This window comes from Rhamphochromis sp. 'chilingali' (genome assembly GCF_963969265.1).
Source record: "Rhamphochromis sp. 'chilingali' genome assembly, chromosome: 2".
Classification (NCBI taxonomy): domain Eukaryota; kingdom Metazoa; phylum Chordata; class Actinopteri; order Cichliformes; family Cichlidae; genus Rhamphochromis; species Rhamphochromis sp. 'chilingali'.
Window position 1 is genome coordinate 28085667 of NC_137930.1, and position 17494 is coordinate 28103160.

General features: G+C 41.3%; 1 protein-coding gene across 3 annotated transcripts; it reads right to left on the minus strand.

Annotated features, from left to right (window-relative positions):
- Nucleotides 1-2477: 2477 nt before the first annotated feature.
- On the minus strand, nt 2478-16569 carry LOC308392415 (ER degradation-enhancing alpha-mannosidase-like protein 3). Of its 3 annotated transcripts, none has more exons than XM_080875457.1 (21): nt 16417-16569; nt 15372-15823; nt 15220-15265; nt 14505-14605; nt 11818-11857; nt 11612-11724; nt 11274-11427; nt 10987-11121; nt 10770-10875; nt 10556-10653; nt 10320-10445; nt 10142-10225; nt 9959-10042; nt 9647-9771; nt 9326-9491; nt 7569-7726; nt 7360-7477; nt 6366-6539; nt 5955-6120; nt 5648-5839; nt 2478-4551 (listed from the first exon to the last, which is right to left on the minus strand). In XM_080875457.1, exons 2-21 carry the CDS (start codon nt 15536-15538, stop codon nt 4331-4333), a joined length of 2574 nt encoding a protein of 857 aa, XP_080731583.1. In that variant the 5' UTR covers nt 15539-15823; nt 16417-16569; the 3' UTR covers nt 2478-4330. The 3 variants fall into 3 exon arrangements, with proteins under 3 accessions (XP_080731583.1, XP_080731582.1, XP_080731584.1); XM_080875456.1 differs by lacking the exon at nt 16417-16569 and adding an exon at nt 15951-16239; XM_080875458.1 differs by lacking the exon at nt 16417-16569 and adding an exon at nt 16118-16228.
- Nucleotides 16570-17494: the final 925 nt, after the last annotated feature.

A 17494-nucleotide genomic window follows, 5' to 3' on the forward strand; every position in this document is an offset into this window, starting at 1 on the left:
CGTAAACGCGTACGTGAGGTTTGACGTCGTGGAAGAACCGGTTTAATAATGTGATCTTCTTGGTTTGATGGTTTTCATGCAGCTGGATAAAGTCGTGTATTCATGAAAAAGTCCTAGTCTTATTTTAATGCGGATAACTGTTCACAGTCATAGTCTACGCATTGCTATTCTTTTTTATTATTATTATTATTCTTGTTTATCAATTTTTTCCTCTTCCTAGCAGTACAGATATGATCCAAATGCAGATAGCTGCAAAGGGAGACAGCTGAGGAGCAACAGGTAGCAGCAGGTGGAGGTAAAATGATCTCCAGCTGTATTTTTAAGATGTATAGATAGACATCGAATAGACAAACTCTTTTTTCCATTGTTGTCCCTCCTGTCTGCCAAAGCCATTATTGTTATTTCCCAAACACAGACCAAATGGCGAATAGCAGCTGGAGGCTGTTTGCTTGCTTAGTGCTGAAAGACCATTGCCAAACAAAGAGCGGAATTTAGGTCAGCAAGGATCTTTAGCTGTCCGGTTCAAAGTAAGTCGTCAAACCGGACTACTAGTAGCTCACAGTCTTCCTGTACAAAAAGAAAGAGAGCGTATCGCCTACACCCTCTGTCAGTTCAAATGTTTTACATATCAGGACATAATAAAAAAAATTATCTAGTCTTTAGCAGCTCTTAAAGTTAAGTAAGTGCAACCTGAAATGAACAGGCGAACATGGCATTACACACATAGTACCCATGACATATGAAGCAATGGTTTTCTCTGTGGAGAAGTTCTCACCCACTCTTTCATATAAAATTTGCTTCACGGTTTCATTTATGTAGAGCTCGATTCCCGCCACAGTGTTTCAGTCAGGCTGAGGCCTGGGCTTTGACTGGGCCACAGCAACACCTTGATTCTTTTCTTTTTCAGCCATTCTGTTGTAGATTTGCTGTGTGATCAATACTGACCAAGCTTCAGCTGCTGGTCAGAAGGGCTCACAATCGACTCTAGAATCTAGAGCAGTGACTGCGCGGTGTCTGGGTCCTGTGGCTGTAAAACAAGCCCAGATCATTACCTCTCTGCCAGCGTATTTCACAGTTGGTGCAAGTTGTTTGTGCTGATATGCATTATGGTCAGGCTGCTCCTTACCCTCATAATTCCTATAAAAGCAGTTTGGGTCGACTTAATTTTTCACACTGCTTCTGCATTATGGCTTAACTGTCATAAAATAAATAATGACAAAGTGTCTTATATCAGGGCAGCATGTTCTCCTTGGGTCTGCGTGGGTTCCCTCCAGGTACTCTGCTTCCTCCCACAGTACAAGAACATGCAGTTAGTGGAGTGAGGTTAATTGGGGAAGCTAAATTGCCCAAAGTGTGAATGTGAGTGTGAATGGTTATCTCTGCGTTAGCCGTGTGACAGACTGGTGACCGGTCCAGGATGTACTCCACCTCTCACCCCAGAGGGGATAGGCTCCAGCCCCCTACAACCCTTAATTGGATAAGCAAAGTGGAAAGATGGATGGATGCTATAATATGTCATGTTTGCCACTTCATATGAGGTTGTATTTATCTAACTGTAAGGTCTGATAAAGACCAGATTCCTGTCCTGATATGTAAAACCCTTGTACTTTCTTTTTACTATGACTATACACGCACTTAAAAAAAGCTGTGTAATCAAATGGATTTGTGGTATACTGTATTTTGTGACACACACACACACAAAACCCCCCAACATGTCATTTGTCTTGCAGTAAATTAGATTGCTCTAGGACTACCACTCAACAATTACAACCTCTTTATTCTAAAAGCTGTCCAGAGTCCTTACATGGCGGGGCTTTTTGTGGGTGAAACAGCATCAGCAGCACTATTATAACTGATGTCATCGCAGGCATCATCGTTCTTGCCACGTAGTCCTCTGGAACAAAAACGTGTCAAGGTCTGTCTCATTTTTCCCGGACAAAGGTAGTCAGACAGCATTCTTTTTTTTGAAAAGCTCACAACCCGCTGCAGTGCTGTGGCACGGATGTGATGCATGTGGGTTTTGGAGGCAACTGATGTTACGTGTCTTTTCTGTTGAGCTCAAACTGTACATAAAATATATACATAAAGAAGTTATTTTGCTCTTGCACAATATTTCTAATAAATTTTTAAAAAATTCATAAAATTACAAAGATGTGTGTACTTAATATGAAATGTGTTACAATCAAATTGCATTTCCAACCTGTGTACACAGCTGCACACATTACTTTAAACTACTTTTAAAGGGAAAACTAATCACAAAAGGTCTTTAACCAGATAAATACGTCAGTATGAAGTGAGAAATAAAGTATCAGAAAGACTACGCTGGATGATTAATCACAAAAGCCTACTACAGGCAAATGGCAACCACATCCTTTAACCTATGACCTCATAGGAAACCATAACTGCCACTGATGATAAAAATGCAGAGTAATGGAAAAAAGAAAAAAAAAAAACATAGGTTGGTTGATTGGGTTAGGAATTATGATTTTTAATTTACTGACAAATGTGTCTAAGTTTATGTCCTGGAAAGTGATTTCAGATAATCTCTCTTTTGGCACTTTATGAGCTGCAGGACACAATCCAACAAAAACCTCAGAGTTGCAGAAGAAGCATGAAAATCATTTAAAAGAAGAACAATCCATTTTTTGGTGCATGGTCCTTTTATCTGCATGAACATTTACATACACAGTCCTGAGGTAAACAGGTTGGCACAGCCTTATAAAAGACCAAACAAATATCTGACTTCAAATCAGCTCAGCAGCATCAGGAAAGGGTGCACTTTACAGTTAGGTAAGGAACAAATGACAGCTCACATTTCCATGTTACACAAAAGTTAAGAATCAAGCAAACTACTATTAGTGTGGATGAAATAGTTATGCAGTGTTTTGAGTTTTAATCCAAAGTTATAACAAGTAAACCTAATGCTGTAAAACAGGTGAGTATGCAAGGAGTGTGTGAGAGTCAGAACCCCAGCTTGTAAATTTATGCAAAATGCATCCACTATAGATTTCAGTCACACGCTGGCATAAATGTGTAGGATTCAGTTGGTCTTTTCTTCTCTGGTAAATGTTAGATGATCCAAAAACCTCACCAAAATTTCACCCAATCCACTTATTCATAAACGTGACAATTTGCAGTGTTTTGAAAGGAGCATTGCAAAAAAAAAAAATTGGCATTTAAAGGAAGATACAAACAATCAATTGTTACACAGTGAAAATGCAATGAAAAATAACCATAATGAGTTATTACATTTGACCATAAACAAACGTAATAATAGGATGATTCTTTTTTTCCCAATTTTCCACAAGTCTCAAAGTGCAAAGCAGCCTCAACAATCCTTGACGCTGCACCTGAAACCAGGGGTGTCTGCTTGCAAGAAAACCGCCTCTGATCACAGTTTCAGTGTTTCTAAGAAAACGTGAGTTACAACTTAACCGTGTGGCTATTTTTGGGTTAGAAAGCTGAACTTTAAAAGATTCATGACGGTAAATCGTACCGATTTTCTGAATTTGTAAAGATGGATACGTTTTTGCCTTGTGACGTTTTAACCGAGATGCCTTCAAGGGTTTTTTTTAGTCATTACACATACACACACATACACAGTCACAGACACTGCTCACATAGTAGCAAAAAAGCAGAGCACGCACAGGCGCACACGCACGCACACAAACACACACGCACTCTTCATCAATGCAAACTGTATTCACTCTTAAAATTCCCTGAAGTGATTTCCAGTAAGAAAGAAAATAGTTTTTAAATTAACCCAACTTCCTGTTCTTCAACAGCCAGCATTACATTACCGAGAAGCTCTGGTAGCTAACACCACCTACTGGCCATGTAATATTCTACTCTCTATCAATGAATGCCTAAACAGTACTTGTTAAAGTGAAAAGGTGCAATATATACTAAAAATGCACTGCATTGCATAACAACCGTAGCTGAGGACATTTTTGGACCCTTATCTACAGTTTCCTCTGGATGTACTTCATATGGGCCCACAGGAGCAAAAACTACAGGTTAGGTTTAGGTTTACACATTAACAGCCTATCCTTTTAGATTTATATTACTAAGTTTAGTCTCATGAGATCAGAAGCCACACCTCAACCACCATTTCCTGTACCACATGGAGCAGAATCTGCAAATCTTTGACTGAAAGGTAAATATAGACCCTTCAAGACAGGCGTAAACATGCCAGTTGTGTCACTGAGGGCTCCCTGTGCTGTAGGGCAGTGAGGGGCTCTGAGGCACACTCCATCCAGAACCTGACAAGATACCAGTGGCAGCAAAGTTCGGGATCAGCACAGCTCATGGATTTGTGTTTGGTCTGACATTAAGAGTCTGGGATTTGAGAGGGTTGAGTCCTGTCACTGTCCTCTGTGCATGACTGCTGCTGTTTTTCTCTCAGTTCTTCTACTCCCTCGTCCTTAAGAAGCACCTCGTCATTCTCCAAGACAAACTCCAGGGTGCGCCCGCTAGCTGCTCCCCCCTCCATCTCCCCCTCCTCTGCCAGGCGGAGTTTTAGGTTCATGCTGACGTGTTTCTCCATTTTATCTGTAGTACAAGGACAGACAACGACACACGTAAACAGGAGAAGAGCTCACATCTGCAGCACAAACTACGTTTTTCCATATCATTTCATTTTGTCCTCAACTTCAATTCCATTTTTATATTACCCTGAATTAAAAACAACTGAAATAGTGAATCTGCACTTTGCTACCAAGTAAAACAATAATAAAATGATGATAGCTATATGTTCTGGGTCAATTTGGGACCAACAGCTATGTCAAATCCACAAGAAAATACATTGTTGTATGCTACATAAAGTTTGATTTCTGTATTATGTCAGAGGAACCATGACGCACAACATATCCTGTGTAGTTAAAACATCTATTAAAGGACAGAAGCACAAAGGCCTTCCTAACCTTCACAGTGTCTTTTAGACACTATTTGATCAAGTATATATCTGGTGATATTCTATATTTTTCACCTTTCAACAAACATTAAATATATAAAATCAATAAAAATGGTAAGTGACAGATGATAGTAAGTATTTTCTGTGAGGCAGACACTTTTTCACGTCTATTGTTAACACATTGGTGAGTCACATCACAGAGATTATACACCCAGCATTATCTTTACTACTCTTCACTGCATGAATTCTGAAAACAACGCTATCTAATTTTCTTCCTAACCTTTACAGTGACTTTTATAAAACATATGATTAAGTATAAATCTGATGAGTCTACATCCTTTTTGTTTCCAACAAGCATTAAAAATCTGAATAATATTTTCCTTTGATTCTGTAGACCCTATTAGGGGGTCACAAGCTAGTGTATACCTGGTGTTAGATAAACGGGAGGGCAGCGGGTGTAAAATCTGTGCCAAAATCTATCCACTGTGGCTCCCCCACAGGATATTAGAGACCTATCACTGGTACCACATGAATTCTAAAAATAGTCACCGGCTCCCAGCCAGCTTTGAACAGGGTTCGTGCCAAATTATCCAAGAGACTCAAAAAGTTGGACAGCATTAAAAAAAAAAAAAAAAGACCAACCAAACTATAATGTCATTTTTTAACTGTTCATGGGATTTGCTGACAATACCATAAACATATTATATCTAATCTAATCTTCCTCCTGATGCTCACCACGTCCGAGCTGCCTCTCTTTGGGCAGCAGCAGCACATCCACATTGTGATGTTTCTCCAGGGCAGCTGTGAGCACGGCACCCTCACGGCTGAACAGGAAGACTAAAGGCAGGGTGATGTCTTCAGTGGAGTCGCCATCTCCAACCATCTGGAAGAGAGGGGTTTCCTCGCTGTTGCTTCCTTCACGGTGGTCTGAGGAACAAAGGCGTATGCTGAGCTCATGAACATCTTTGAAGTCCACTCATTCTAAACTTTGAGAAATACTATAAGAGCAAATGATTTCAGCTCAACTGGTAATGACTCTCACCTATGAAAATAGCTCCTATGGCTCCTGCCTTCTGTAGCCAACGAGCCTTTGCAGCAAACATGCAGTCACCTCTTAGTGCCAGAGCGATGTGGCCTTTTAGGCCCGCTGCATTGTCTATGGGTCCACACGCAGTGTAGGGGGAAGCTTTCACTATGCTTCCCTTCACCTGCAGCACAAGAGTTTGTTTTAATGTGATTTTGTCTTTGCACGTTAGAGAAAAGAACTAAACAAGACCAAGAGAACAAAAATGCATACATAAATTATTAATTTTAATTAGTAGTTCATATTATATCAATTATCTCAGATTGTAATCTATTCAAACACATTGTTGCAATGAAACACATGTTTCTGTCTTTGTTCCTGAAAGCTACACTAGCTTTGACACCGATACTATGTGGTGTGTTATCTCACCCCATGCTCCTGCTTGGTGAGGTCCATCCCAAATTTGGCAGGTCCTGCAGTGAGGACCGTCCTTCCCAGAAATGGTGGGGATATGAGCTGAACGACATGAGGCACCACAACCTCCTCCTCTGGTGCCTGGCTCAATTCTGCTACAAGTTTTACCCGGTAAACTCCTTTATGCTCCTGCAGACATCATTATTTAGAGACCCAATTGAAAACAAGAGCTGGTCAGGTCAGCCATTCCCAAAGTCAAGAGTGCTGCAGCACACTTAAAAACCAGAAATACCCATGTGGCACCAGCCAATCTTCACTCTAAGCAAAATACAAGACAAACTGATGGATTTCCCTGAACATTTAATTAAGAAAAAAAAAGAAAAAACACACGCACACACAAACAACACAGACTGTTGGCTATAAATTGCTAATGCTACCTAGTCATATGCAAAATGTTAAGGAGTGTGACTCCACTACCACTGGTACACAAACATCAACACAAGAGCAGTAAATTTAGGTTAGTGTAATGAGTAATAACACAACCTAACCACCTCCTATTAACATTTTTAATTAGGTTGTAGTACCTATACAACTGGCACATACTTTGGGAATCAGTGGGTTGGACCATTAAAATACATAACTTCACATTTAAACTAAATCTCAGGCAGATTTTGCTTTAAAAGAGTGGACCGTTATAAGACAAGTATAACAAACTAGATAACTATAATGGAAGAAAATATACTCGTTGATCCGCAGAGTTTGGACAGTGCCTCCTGGTGGAGTATGAAAATACTGCAGCTGGAGCACTAATTCATTTACAATAATAAACTAAATCAATTTGAATTTAATTTGTTTTACCAATGGCATTAAATATTGAAAAGAAGTATTGTATAAAAAATGGCTGTGGAATTAAAAAAAATTACATGTAATTGTATATTTTCGGACGTATTTTTGACCCTGAACTCATCATTTCAGTTCATATTTAGAGTACAAAGTAAACAGTGTATACCTTAAGCCTTCCAGTGTCTCCCATATTGGCTTCGTTCAGTGGAGTGAGAGAAATGCCCATGCTTTTAAAGAACTCCACTGGCTCCATGCCATTATCGTGGAGTGGAAGTTCAATTTCCCTGCAAAGTATGAAGGCAGTCAGGTAAACAACTTCACAAATCCACCAGAGAATTTACTCTGGAATCAAAAGTCTCTTGCAGCTGGACACACCTGATGGGTAAAGGGTGGAAAGCTCGTCCCACCCCAGTGAGGTACTTGTATCCGTCCCTGATGGTTTTGGCAAATGACGGGTTGTTTGGGAATAACGTCTCAGTGCTGGGACAGGAGTGTGTAAACAGATCTTCTTCTTGAGAAATACGAACAGTCTCCTGAAGAACAAGACACACCTTTAAATAAGTATGTACCTACTATACAACTATGCCAGTGAGTTTTGCTGTTAACTTCTAAATATACAGCACTGTCATATAAGTGAGACTTACAATAATTACAATATTCACTAAATTAAGATCACCTTCCTTCTCTGTTACAAACCCAAACCTTTGTACTAAAAAACAAAACAAAGTTTGAGATAAATTAGACTGGTGGCATGCTGCCATCCTCATTTTCTTCAAATTTCTGTTATCACAATATCAGTATTAGCACTGTCAGATTTAGTAAAAATTTGACAGTGCTAATGTGAGACATACAAACAAACCAGGTAGCACTGTTTTTGACCTCCTTTTTGCCTCAATTCTTCATGGCACTCATTCAATTAGGTGCTGGAAACTTTTCTCAGAGATCTGGGGCCAAATTGACATGATAGTATCACACAATTACAACAGATCCGTTGTCTGCACATTGTGAGATTATTATATTATCTTATGCCACGTTAGACCCCTAATTAAAGATTGTGAAATTATTATGTAGTTTTAGTTTGCATTATTCTCCTGACTTAGAAGAAGGTGATAACTATTACAGTTATTAAACTGATTTGTATTACATTAAGCTGCTGATCTATTGTGAATGAATGATATTGTTTTATGATGCATTATACTGCTGAGGTATAAGAAATACTGTTTTCAGAGAGTCATGGCCTTATTCGTCTGATTAGAAAAGAACAGAACACACTGCACAGGAAGCCAAGGTCATAACTTAGACTCACTGAGAGAGAGAAAGAATGTGGATGTTTAGCTTTTATGACTAGGTGGAGGGGGGCTGAAGCTATAAGAATCTGAGGAACGCTCAGACACTTCGAGATCAGGCGGACACCCTCCCGCGCTCATCTCCCCTCCGGATGGTTTATGCTCATAAAGTGTTGAATTGTATGGAATAAAAGATTGTTGATTGAGCATTTATACACCGAGTATTGTCCTTCCTTCAGCCCAAAGATCAAAAGAATTGGGAGGATTTAACAACATCAATGATGCAAATCCCTGGTTCCACCACATCCCAGAGGTGCTTTTGATTGAGATCTGGTGACTTCGGAGGAGTTTTGAAAACCGAGAACTCATTCCAGTTTCAGGTGATCTGAGCTTTGTGACATGGTGTGTTATCCTGCTGAAGGCAGCCATCAGAAGGTGGGTACAACCTTGCTCCATTTGAGTTCAAGAAGACAGTCGAGAACAGGTCTACGTGACTAAATCTGCATACAACCCTGGAAGTGATTCTCAGCAGTACGTGTTGACTATAGACAAGAGTATGAGTACCCGGTGGTGAAGATATTAAGAAGGTCACGTAGGCAACTGCAACCTGGAATATCCACAAGCAACCAGCTGTCAGCTTCAAAAGCATTTCCAATGGGCACTTCACTTTGTGGACGCAGCTTTAATGAATTGAGTTGTTGACATGTGATTGCCTGATTAGATATCCATGTTAAAAAGCAATTTGACAGGTGGACCTAACAGAGTGGTTGGTATACACAAGCTTGTATAGAAAATAGAGGAAGATAACATTTGCACTGGTGTTTGTGACAAAGTGAGCGCTCTCACCGTATCGTTTCCTGGACAAGGTGGCTGAGTGGTGGAAAGAGATATAGGCAGGAGGTGAGCCTCTGTAGTGAAAATGTAGCCGTCCATATCAATTGGCAGGTGACTCTTCTCAGAAAACATTAGGTACAGGTATTTAAACATCTCAGCCAGAAAGAACGAGTCCATCCTAAACACAGAAAAGCCCACATATATAGAAGAAAGAAAAAAAAAATCAGAAGGAGAAAAAAAAATGGTCACATCTGTTTCTGATACTTAAGGTTACACTTAGGTTACACTTTTCAGTTTTTAAATGTTCAGAACAGAGTTCGCCTCACACAGTACCTGTCTTCATGTGTCCCTGTGCGGACATCTTGCACAGCAGCAAACCCGCAAGGCACTCTGGCATAGGCATTGAGCTTTTCCACTATGGATTGTCCCACTCTGAGGTAGTAGGGGTCACCAGTGGCCTGCACACATCAAAATATAATCTTACCTACATGTCCTACAGGATAAGCTCTTCATATCCTTAAAAGGAATAAAATACTTGTATAAATTTGCCAACTTTTAACAAAGTTGAACTTTTACAACCAAAGGAAATGCAATATATTTAATCAGCGACACTGGTAGTGACAGAGATTAAACATACAGGGTTACCTTATAGAGGTAGTAGGTGCTTTCTGCAAACTCTGGTCTCAGTAGGTGTTGACCCCAATGAACTCTGAACTCTGTAGTGAAAGCCTTCAGTGAGATGAACAAAAAACAAAAGAGGTTAGTACCACTTTTCTTGACTGCTGAAATGTTCTGGGATACAGAGGAATACAAATACTGAGTCATTACCTCTGGAAGAAACTTGTGCTGTTTGGTTACTTGGTAAAGCATTTCATGAGTTTCAATGGCTGGTTTCAGATCCCCTCGCAAAACCTATATAAGCAAAAGCAGGACTTTAGAAACTATAAACAACAAACTCTTTCACTATTAAAAGAGTCAATATGATTAACTGAGCACATCTTAAGACCTGCAGGCCAGGGAAGAATGCCAGGAGAGAGTCCATCCAGCTTCGCACACTCACTGTGGGGTTGTGCATGTGTACATTGAGCAGCAGGGGAGGCTGACTGATGTACTTCATAATGGCACTGTAGTGCTGTAGAGGAAAAACCAAGAAACACAAATAATTACTGTAGTGTTTTCAGCTCAAACACTATAATATGACAGACTGTGTGAGACAATGATGTTACAGCAAGGAATGCTTACAACGTTGAACCTGTCCAGAAAGACATTGTCTCCCAGAAGAATGTACGCCTTCATCAGGTATTCATAGTATGAATCGATGCCAGCACCAACTCCACTGTCTGCAAACACAGAAGCGACAAGACTCAGTAAGGCTCGATTTCCACTGCTTGTGTGAGAACCTGCATGATTCCAGTGCTGTCGATGTTTGTGTATCTTTGTGTTTAAACTGCCTCACCCCTCCGGACCCATTCTCCATTGTGGATATTGATGACAGTCCCCACCAAGTCACTTCCCCTCTGTCGCCTCTCCCAGAGGACATCCAGAGCTTTCCTTGCATGTTCCTGTAAAAGTATTACATGCTTAAACTCTTTGAGGTGAAAACTACACTCAGCTATAATTCCTAACATGAAAAAGTAAAAAAAAGAAAAAAAGAAGGAAGAATAAGGTAATACCTCAAACACAGAGTTTCCTGACAGCCTGCTGAGGGCAGCGAATTCCAGGATCATTGTTCCTGCACATGCTGTGCATGTGTCGGACTCGGTGCCTGTCCGGGAAAGTGGGTTTAGGACACCGTAGCGCAGATTTACCTGGTGAGCCAAATACAGCAAAAATTATATCAGTTACTGTGCAAAATGAGGAACACGTTTGTTGTTTATTAGTGCCTAATTTTGAAGAACTAGATAGCATATAATGAATCTGCAATAAGGTTTGTGATATTTAACAATAAAATAAGCACTACCTTAGGATAGGGAAGGCCACTTGTGGTGTTAAAGGCAGGCAGTAATCGATGGCCCAGCTCTTTGGCCATATGTAGGAGCTCGTCACGATACCATTGCATCCTCTCCCCACGTTGCCGTAGGAGGTCAGCCATCACATGGCCCCCTAAAAGCCCACTGGGAAGAAGAAATACTCAGGATATTTCTTTCCAGTGACAATAAAACGATGTACTGATGTCAAAAAATACTACAATTGGAATAATGAGCCAAGAAAAAAAGCACTTCAAATAAAGCCGTTAATACAAATCTAAGGAAAATAACAAAGGCTGTATAATATATTATATATACATAAGATTCATACCCTAAAACTCTGATATTGGTCTCAAACACTGACACCACCACATCGTTGTCGAGGCGTACATCACTCACAGCCTTCTTCACTGCCTCCTCAAACTCATCAAGCTTGTTTAAAACCTGTTTAAAATTCATGCGAGCGAAAGAAATAATTGTTCAAAAACACAAGCAAAGCAATATTGTTTTTTTATGAGAGGAAAATCAAATACTTACCACCAGGGTGTCAAGGGTGTCAATCAGAGTGAGAGAAAACCTAAAAAGATGGTGGAAACGAATATTATGACATGTCGATAGCTAGCAGAGTGCAGCATAGCTGGTGTCCTACTTTCCACTGATTCAGTTAAATTTGTAATGACTCATGCTGAGTCTGAAGCTAAATGTTACATTATAAAACACGTGTTGTACATAGATCTGTGTATGGCACTCCAAGATGCCGATTTAATGCCTTCCTGTTGGTTTTATTGCTTAAACTGGCGGCTCATTCAGCATCTCTCTTTTTTTTTTTTCTTTTTGCCTGTCCCGTTTGGCTCTTTTGCCATCAGAATTGTTGTCTAAAGGCAAAGAAAGATGCCCAACGGATTTACTTTACCAAATTGACCATCCCAGCCTTGCCGTAATGGTCCATTTGATTCACCTTTTATTGTTTCTTTTATTTTCACTTACTGAATACGGGACAGACTTGACTGGGGGAAAGAAGGGGAGAAAGAAAGAGGGAAAGAGAAACAGCTGAGAAGAGGGCAAAAAACAAAAACCAACAGAACGGGCAGAGAAGAAAAAAATGCATATATCAATCACCTGGGTCACCTGCTGAAAGAAAAAAGAAAACAAGCAGAAGAGAACAAGAGCAACAGAACAAACAACACCACAATGATACATGGGAATACGACAGCAAATACCAAACACTAAACACCACTGTGCAGCACACAAGACCAACAGAACACAGTGTGCCCTGAGGTAGGAGCCAAAAAGGGTGCAGTTTGTGGGTGTGATCACCCGTGTGTACACCTGTGAGCATGGACGCGCTTGTTTTTTGTTTTTTAAAAGGTTCCTTCTTGTAATAATCTGCTAGAGGGTGTGGGGGGGGCCACAGCCCCGTCCTCCAGGGCATGAAGCAGGTATGGAGGAGATCAGAACTCCAGACATCCAGAGGCCCCCAGAACACAAGAGACCAAGGAAGACCAACAGAGGGGCAGCCGCGCCACTGTCCCAGAAAGAGCTGAGGAGAGTCCCAGATGAGGGCTCACTCAGCAGCCGCGGAGCAGAAGCCAGGGGGAGTTGCAGTGACGCGCCCGTGAGCTCCGCCGGCAGCCAGCCGCGCCTGAGTGACCGAGCCCCAGGCCGAGAGGCCAGGGGCACCCCACCTCCGAAGTGGCCCGAGCGAGCCCCAGGCTCCAGGCCCCGATAAGCGGCCGCCAAGGAGTGAGCCGGTGTGTACCTGGACGCCCATCCCCGGACACAGAGAACCACCAACGCACCGATGTCTGAGGGGGTCCGCCACTGGCAGGGGAAGTGGTGGTAGGGGGAGATAGGCCTCCAAACCTTGGAGGGCCTGAGATGTCCCCAGAGAGGTGGCGTCTGACACCCAACCTGACATATAGACACAGACATACAGGCACACACAGATACAAACATCCATTCCCACCCTCATGCTCTCATATGCACTTACTCCACACTGAACCAACGTGGAGACAGACATAAAGAGACGATGTACATAAGATCACACTCCCCAAGCGTACTGTACAAACCGGGTCTAGGTACCCTTGCCCCTGGAGGGGGGAACTGCACCCAGACCCAGGTGGTGTTACCCTTTTCCCTGCGGTGGGGGGAGGCAGACCGCCCCGACTCCGCAGCAGCAGGAAGGCCCCACACTCCAGACCGCAGTCGGACGGCCAACTCCTCCTCCTAGCCCCCCCGCTCCAGCAGGTCATTCAGCATCTCTGAATACTAGGGTATTTTTGAAGAGAATAGCAGGGCAAGACTATAGTTCCTGTCTTCTTTAAGGATGCAAAATCATTCTCAGAAGCATTAGACCAGGTGTGTTGACCCAGGGTGATATGTAAAACCTGCAGGACCAGGCCCTTGAGGCCTGGAGTTGGACACCCCTGCATTAGACAAATTAGACTTGGCATGCAAAACATTTTGCACCCTTGTCAAAAATTCCTTACTGTGACTACTTCAGCAAGCAGGAGATGAAATGATCTCTAAATGGCTTCAAATTGAAAATTAAACATACTTTTCATAGAATTTTAAGCACTGTGAGTATCACTTTTGCCCTGTCGATTTTAGGAGTGAAAGAAAGTTTACAAAAGAGATCTTAGCTGTCAGATAACTTCTAGATATCATGTAGCTTGATACAGCTACATCCTGTTCAGAGTCATTTTTAGAAAAGTATTGGTGATACACATTTTATAAATACTTTCATTTTATTTGTAAAGTGGGGGTAAAAGTGTTTCCACAAAGCTCTTTTCTCAAACAACAGGAATGGTGATGGTCAAGTTGTGGTCTGGAAAAGCAAAAGAATTACTGCAAAAAATACTCACAGGATTCCTAGAAAGCCGAATCAAAATTGTTCTATGACTGCAAAAGACCTTCAGGAAGATTTATCAGGGTTCTTATCATGCAGGGTAGACAACCCCCCCCCCCCCCCTTCCCCTCTCTGTTATCTTGTTGTCCTTTCAGAACCTCAGCAGATAAGAGATGATGAAGTAATCTTGCTCAAAATATCAAAAATATCTCATCTCTTACTTTATGCCATTTGGAAATCAGGTCATCTTTTATCTGCTAATCTTAAACTGCTCACACTCAAACCTTTGCTGCAATACTTTGGTCTGGCTGCTGCTTGAAGGAATTTAAATGTATATGCTTTTCATGCTCCAAATGTCAATTAACGATTTACTTACTTCCCCAAGGAGTCATCTATGTCCCCTCTGTTGGGCTCCTGGCCACGCACTCTCCCTCTGCAGCTTAGAGGCATCAGCTCATCGGCTGGATAGGCATATTTCTACAACAGAAACAAACATTTGCCTCCATGCTTTCATTATCATTTCACATAAAATGTTTCATTGAGGAAGGATGGGTGGAGATCAATAGCTTATACACCTCCCACTTCACCTGGCACATACAGTGTTAGTTCTCACTCAACAATGTCCCTTAAGTTTTCCATCTAAATATTCAAACTATTAGCGGACTCAGTTGAAGAAATCTTTGACAGTTTAACTAAGGAATGTACTTGTTTAAACTCCTTTTAGTGATAATTTTGCGTCTTTATCGCCCTTTTACATGCAATAATCAGTTAAACATTAGCTGCTCTACCTATATTAAATATACACTTAGATTAATTTATGTTAGGTCACAAGGACATCTACTTTTTACTTCTACCACACACACTTTAGGTCGTGCGTGCCTCTTTGTCCAACTCTGGTTATCCTATAAAGGCACAGGTGAGTCTGACCCTCTCCAGCATTACTAACAGCAACCTCAACCAAATCCAACATGCTTGCTTGCATTCACGTTTCCAATTGGAAGCAACTGACTCGTCTTTTCTCTGGACTGTTGCAAAAAGCAAACATAAACTTACTGGTAATTACAAATATTATGCTGTAACGAACACCTTACCATGTAACTGCCATAAGCGTGATCAAACATTTCAACAATCTGGTCCCTGCACAGAAGAAAAACAAAACGGGTAAAGACGCAAAAGTTAAATGCTTTCAATAATTTTACAAAAGCGCACTCACTGTTTATATGTCTATGTGAACATTCATCACCTGATTGCGCCCTTTTCCTCGGGTGTCATATTCTGGCTCTCTTGACACTTTCCCCAGCAGAAAAGACTAACGACCAGGAGAGTTTTCCACATCATCCCTGTGGTAGAAGCAGAGGCCGATTCCCAGCACTGTTTGTTTCCAGTTGTCCTCATGTAGCTTTGCATCATGATAAACTTTTAACAGGGACAAACAAAGCTCCTGCTCTCCGTCCAGCGCCCACACAAAGTCAAACAGTGGAGCTGGCACAGCTGTCCTCCTTTAGAGTCCAGGTCATCTTCTCAGAGAAATGGCTCTGAGATGCCGACGTTAGCTACCTCCAAGTTCCATGTCCGTATTTACAACCCGGTTTCTCTGTAGTTCATCCTGTGTTGTTACAACCATCACATGCCCTCAGAGCACCCCAGATGACCGGTGTTCATGTAAACAAGGGACAGCAAGTGACGTTAGCTTCCCTGTAAAGGAAAAACGAGAGTAAGCACGAAGCCCTGGTTAAGCGCAGAAAGACCGAACAGGTTTAGTAGTGCACTTGTTTTTAAAGGCGGTAGTCTGGAAAAAATAAAATAAATATTAAGACGTTACCAAAGTGATGTCACAGTGAAATGGGGTGGCTAATTCTCGCTAGCCATGATACTACTGGGAGGTTCCCTGTTGCTAGTCGGCTATCCAGCCGCTAGTTCGGCAAAGATATTTAGTGAGCTAATGAGGTCGCTCGTTAAAAAATAAAAGTGAAACAGGCCAAAACATACTCTGGGATTAAGAACGAATGCTCCAGTCGCCGTATTAAATGAAAACGAGTGCTAAACAGCTTTTCTTAAGGGCCGCTGACACGTCTCCAAGTGTCACTATAGTACTGAGCTGTCAGAGAGCTGACAGGCTTTGTCGCTACCCGGCTATGGTGGGTAAATTTCTCCCCGAGTTTAGCTCTCAGGATAAGTTGGTGCCACGTAGAGCATCTGTTTTCCTTTCGCCCACCTCTATTTCCTCTAGTTCATCGGGTTATAGTTAAGATTTCAGAAGGATAAAAATAAGATTATGTTTCACTCACCATGTAACAGAGGTCAGATTGCTATAACAGCAATCTTCCTTAAAGGCTTTAATTAGGGCGAAACAGCAACCTCACAAGGTAGGCGGTGTCAGCGAGGAGGCCTTTTGTAACGTCCCAAAGACTTTGATGTATTTACGTTTATATAAATTCACACTTATCAGAAAAATAGATCGATGCACCATGCAAAAGGAAGGAAGTAAAAATCATGAGATTTTACATTTCCACGGGAATTACTTAGAGCTCATGGTGGAAAATATAATCTAGATTATATTTTTAAAAAACAAAGCACCCAAGATCCATCCAGGAAATGCAGCCTAATGCCTGCTTTTTTCATGGTCCCTTTCCTAATAAGGTCTGTAGTGTCTCCAGTTTACCGAAAGATGTCGCAGCTGTCTCCTTTCCTTTTCTTATCAGCCTACTTCCACACATCACCTGGAATTTACGCATTTTTTATTCATATAGACATCTGACCACAGGATGTTTCCATGCATTAGCTGTTGCTGCTATATAATCTCACTTAAATCAGCAGTCCCGTTTTCATAGTGGCACACTCTCCTGACAATTGTGGATGCATAAACCCGCCTGGTGCGCCTCAGGAGGCAGGGCATCTTTGAATTTGGGCTAGGCTGAACTAAGCCCACGTGCTCCTCTCTGTTTTGCTTAATAATAAAACATATGGTTTCGCGTGCCTCATATTTACTAGGTAAATACATTTGCGTGCATAATTTAATTTTAGCTGTGCTGAAAGAATATTGAATATTAAGGATGTAGGCTAGATAAACATCTGTAATCTCATTAGGCTGCTTAGGAAATTATGCGATAAGGCCAAAGCACATATTCATCCTGTCACATTTCCTTCCTCCTTCTCTCTGACTCATGTTTTTACCCTGCCATGGACTTTAGACCTGCTAAAAAGTTTGTTAGATTGGATTAAAAAATGTAACTAAATATATTTACTCATATGGACATTACTTTAGAAGTCGTACTTCATATTTTCTCACTGTTTTAACTCTACTATCCCCCCTATTTGATCCGTTTATTTGCTTTGGGCTTAACGAGTACACAGATCTAATCAACA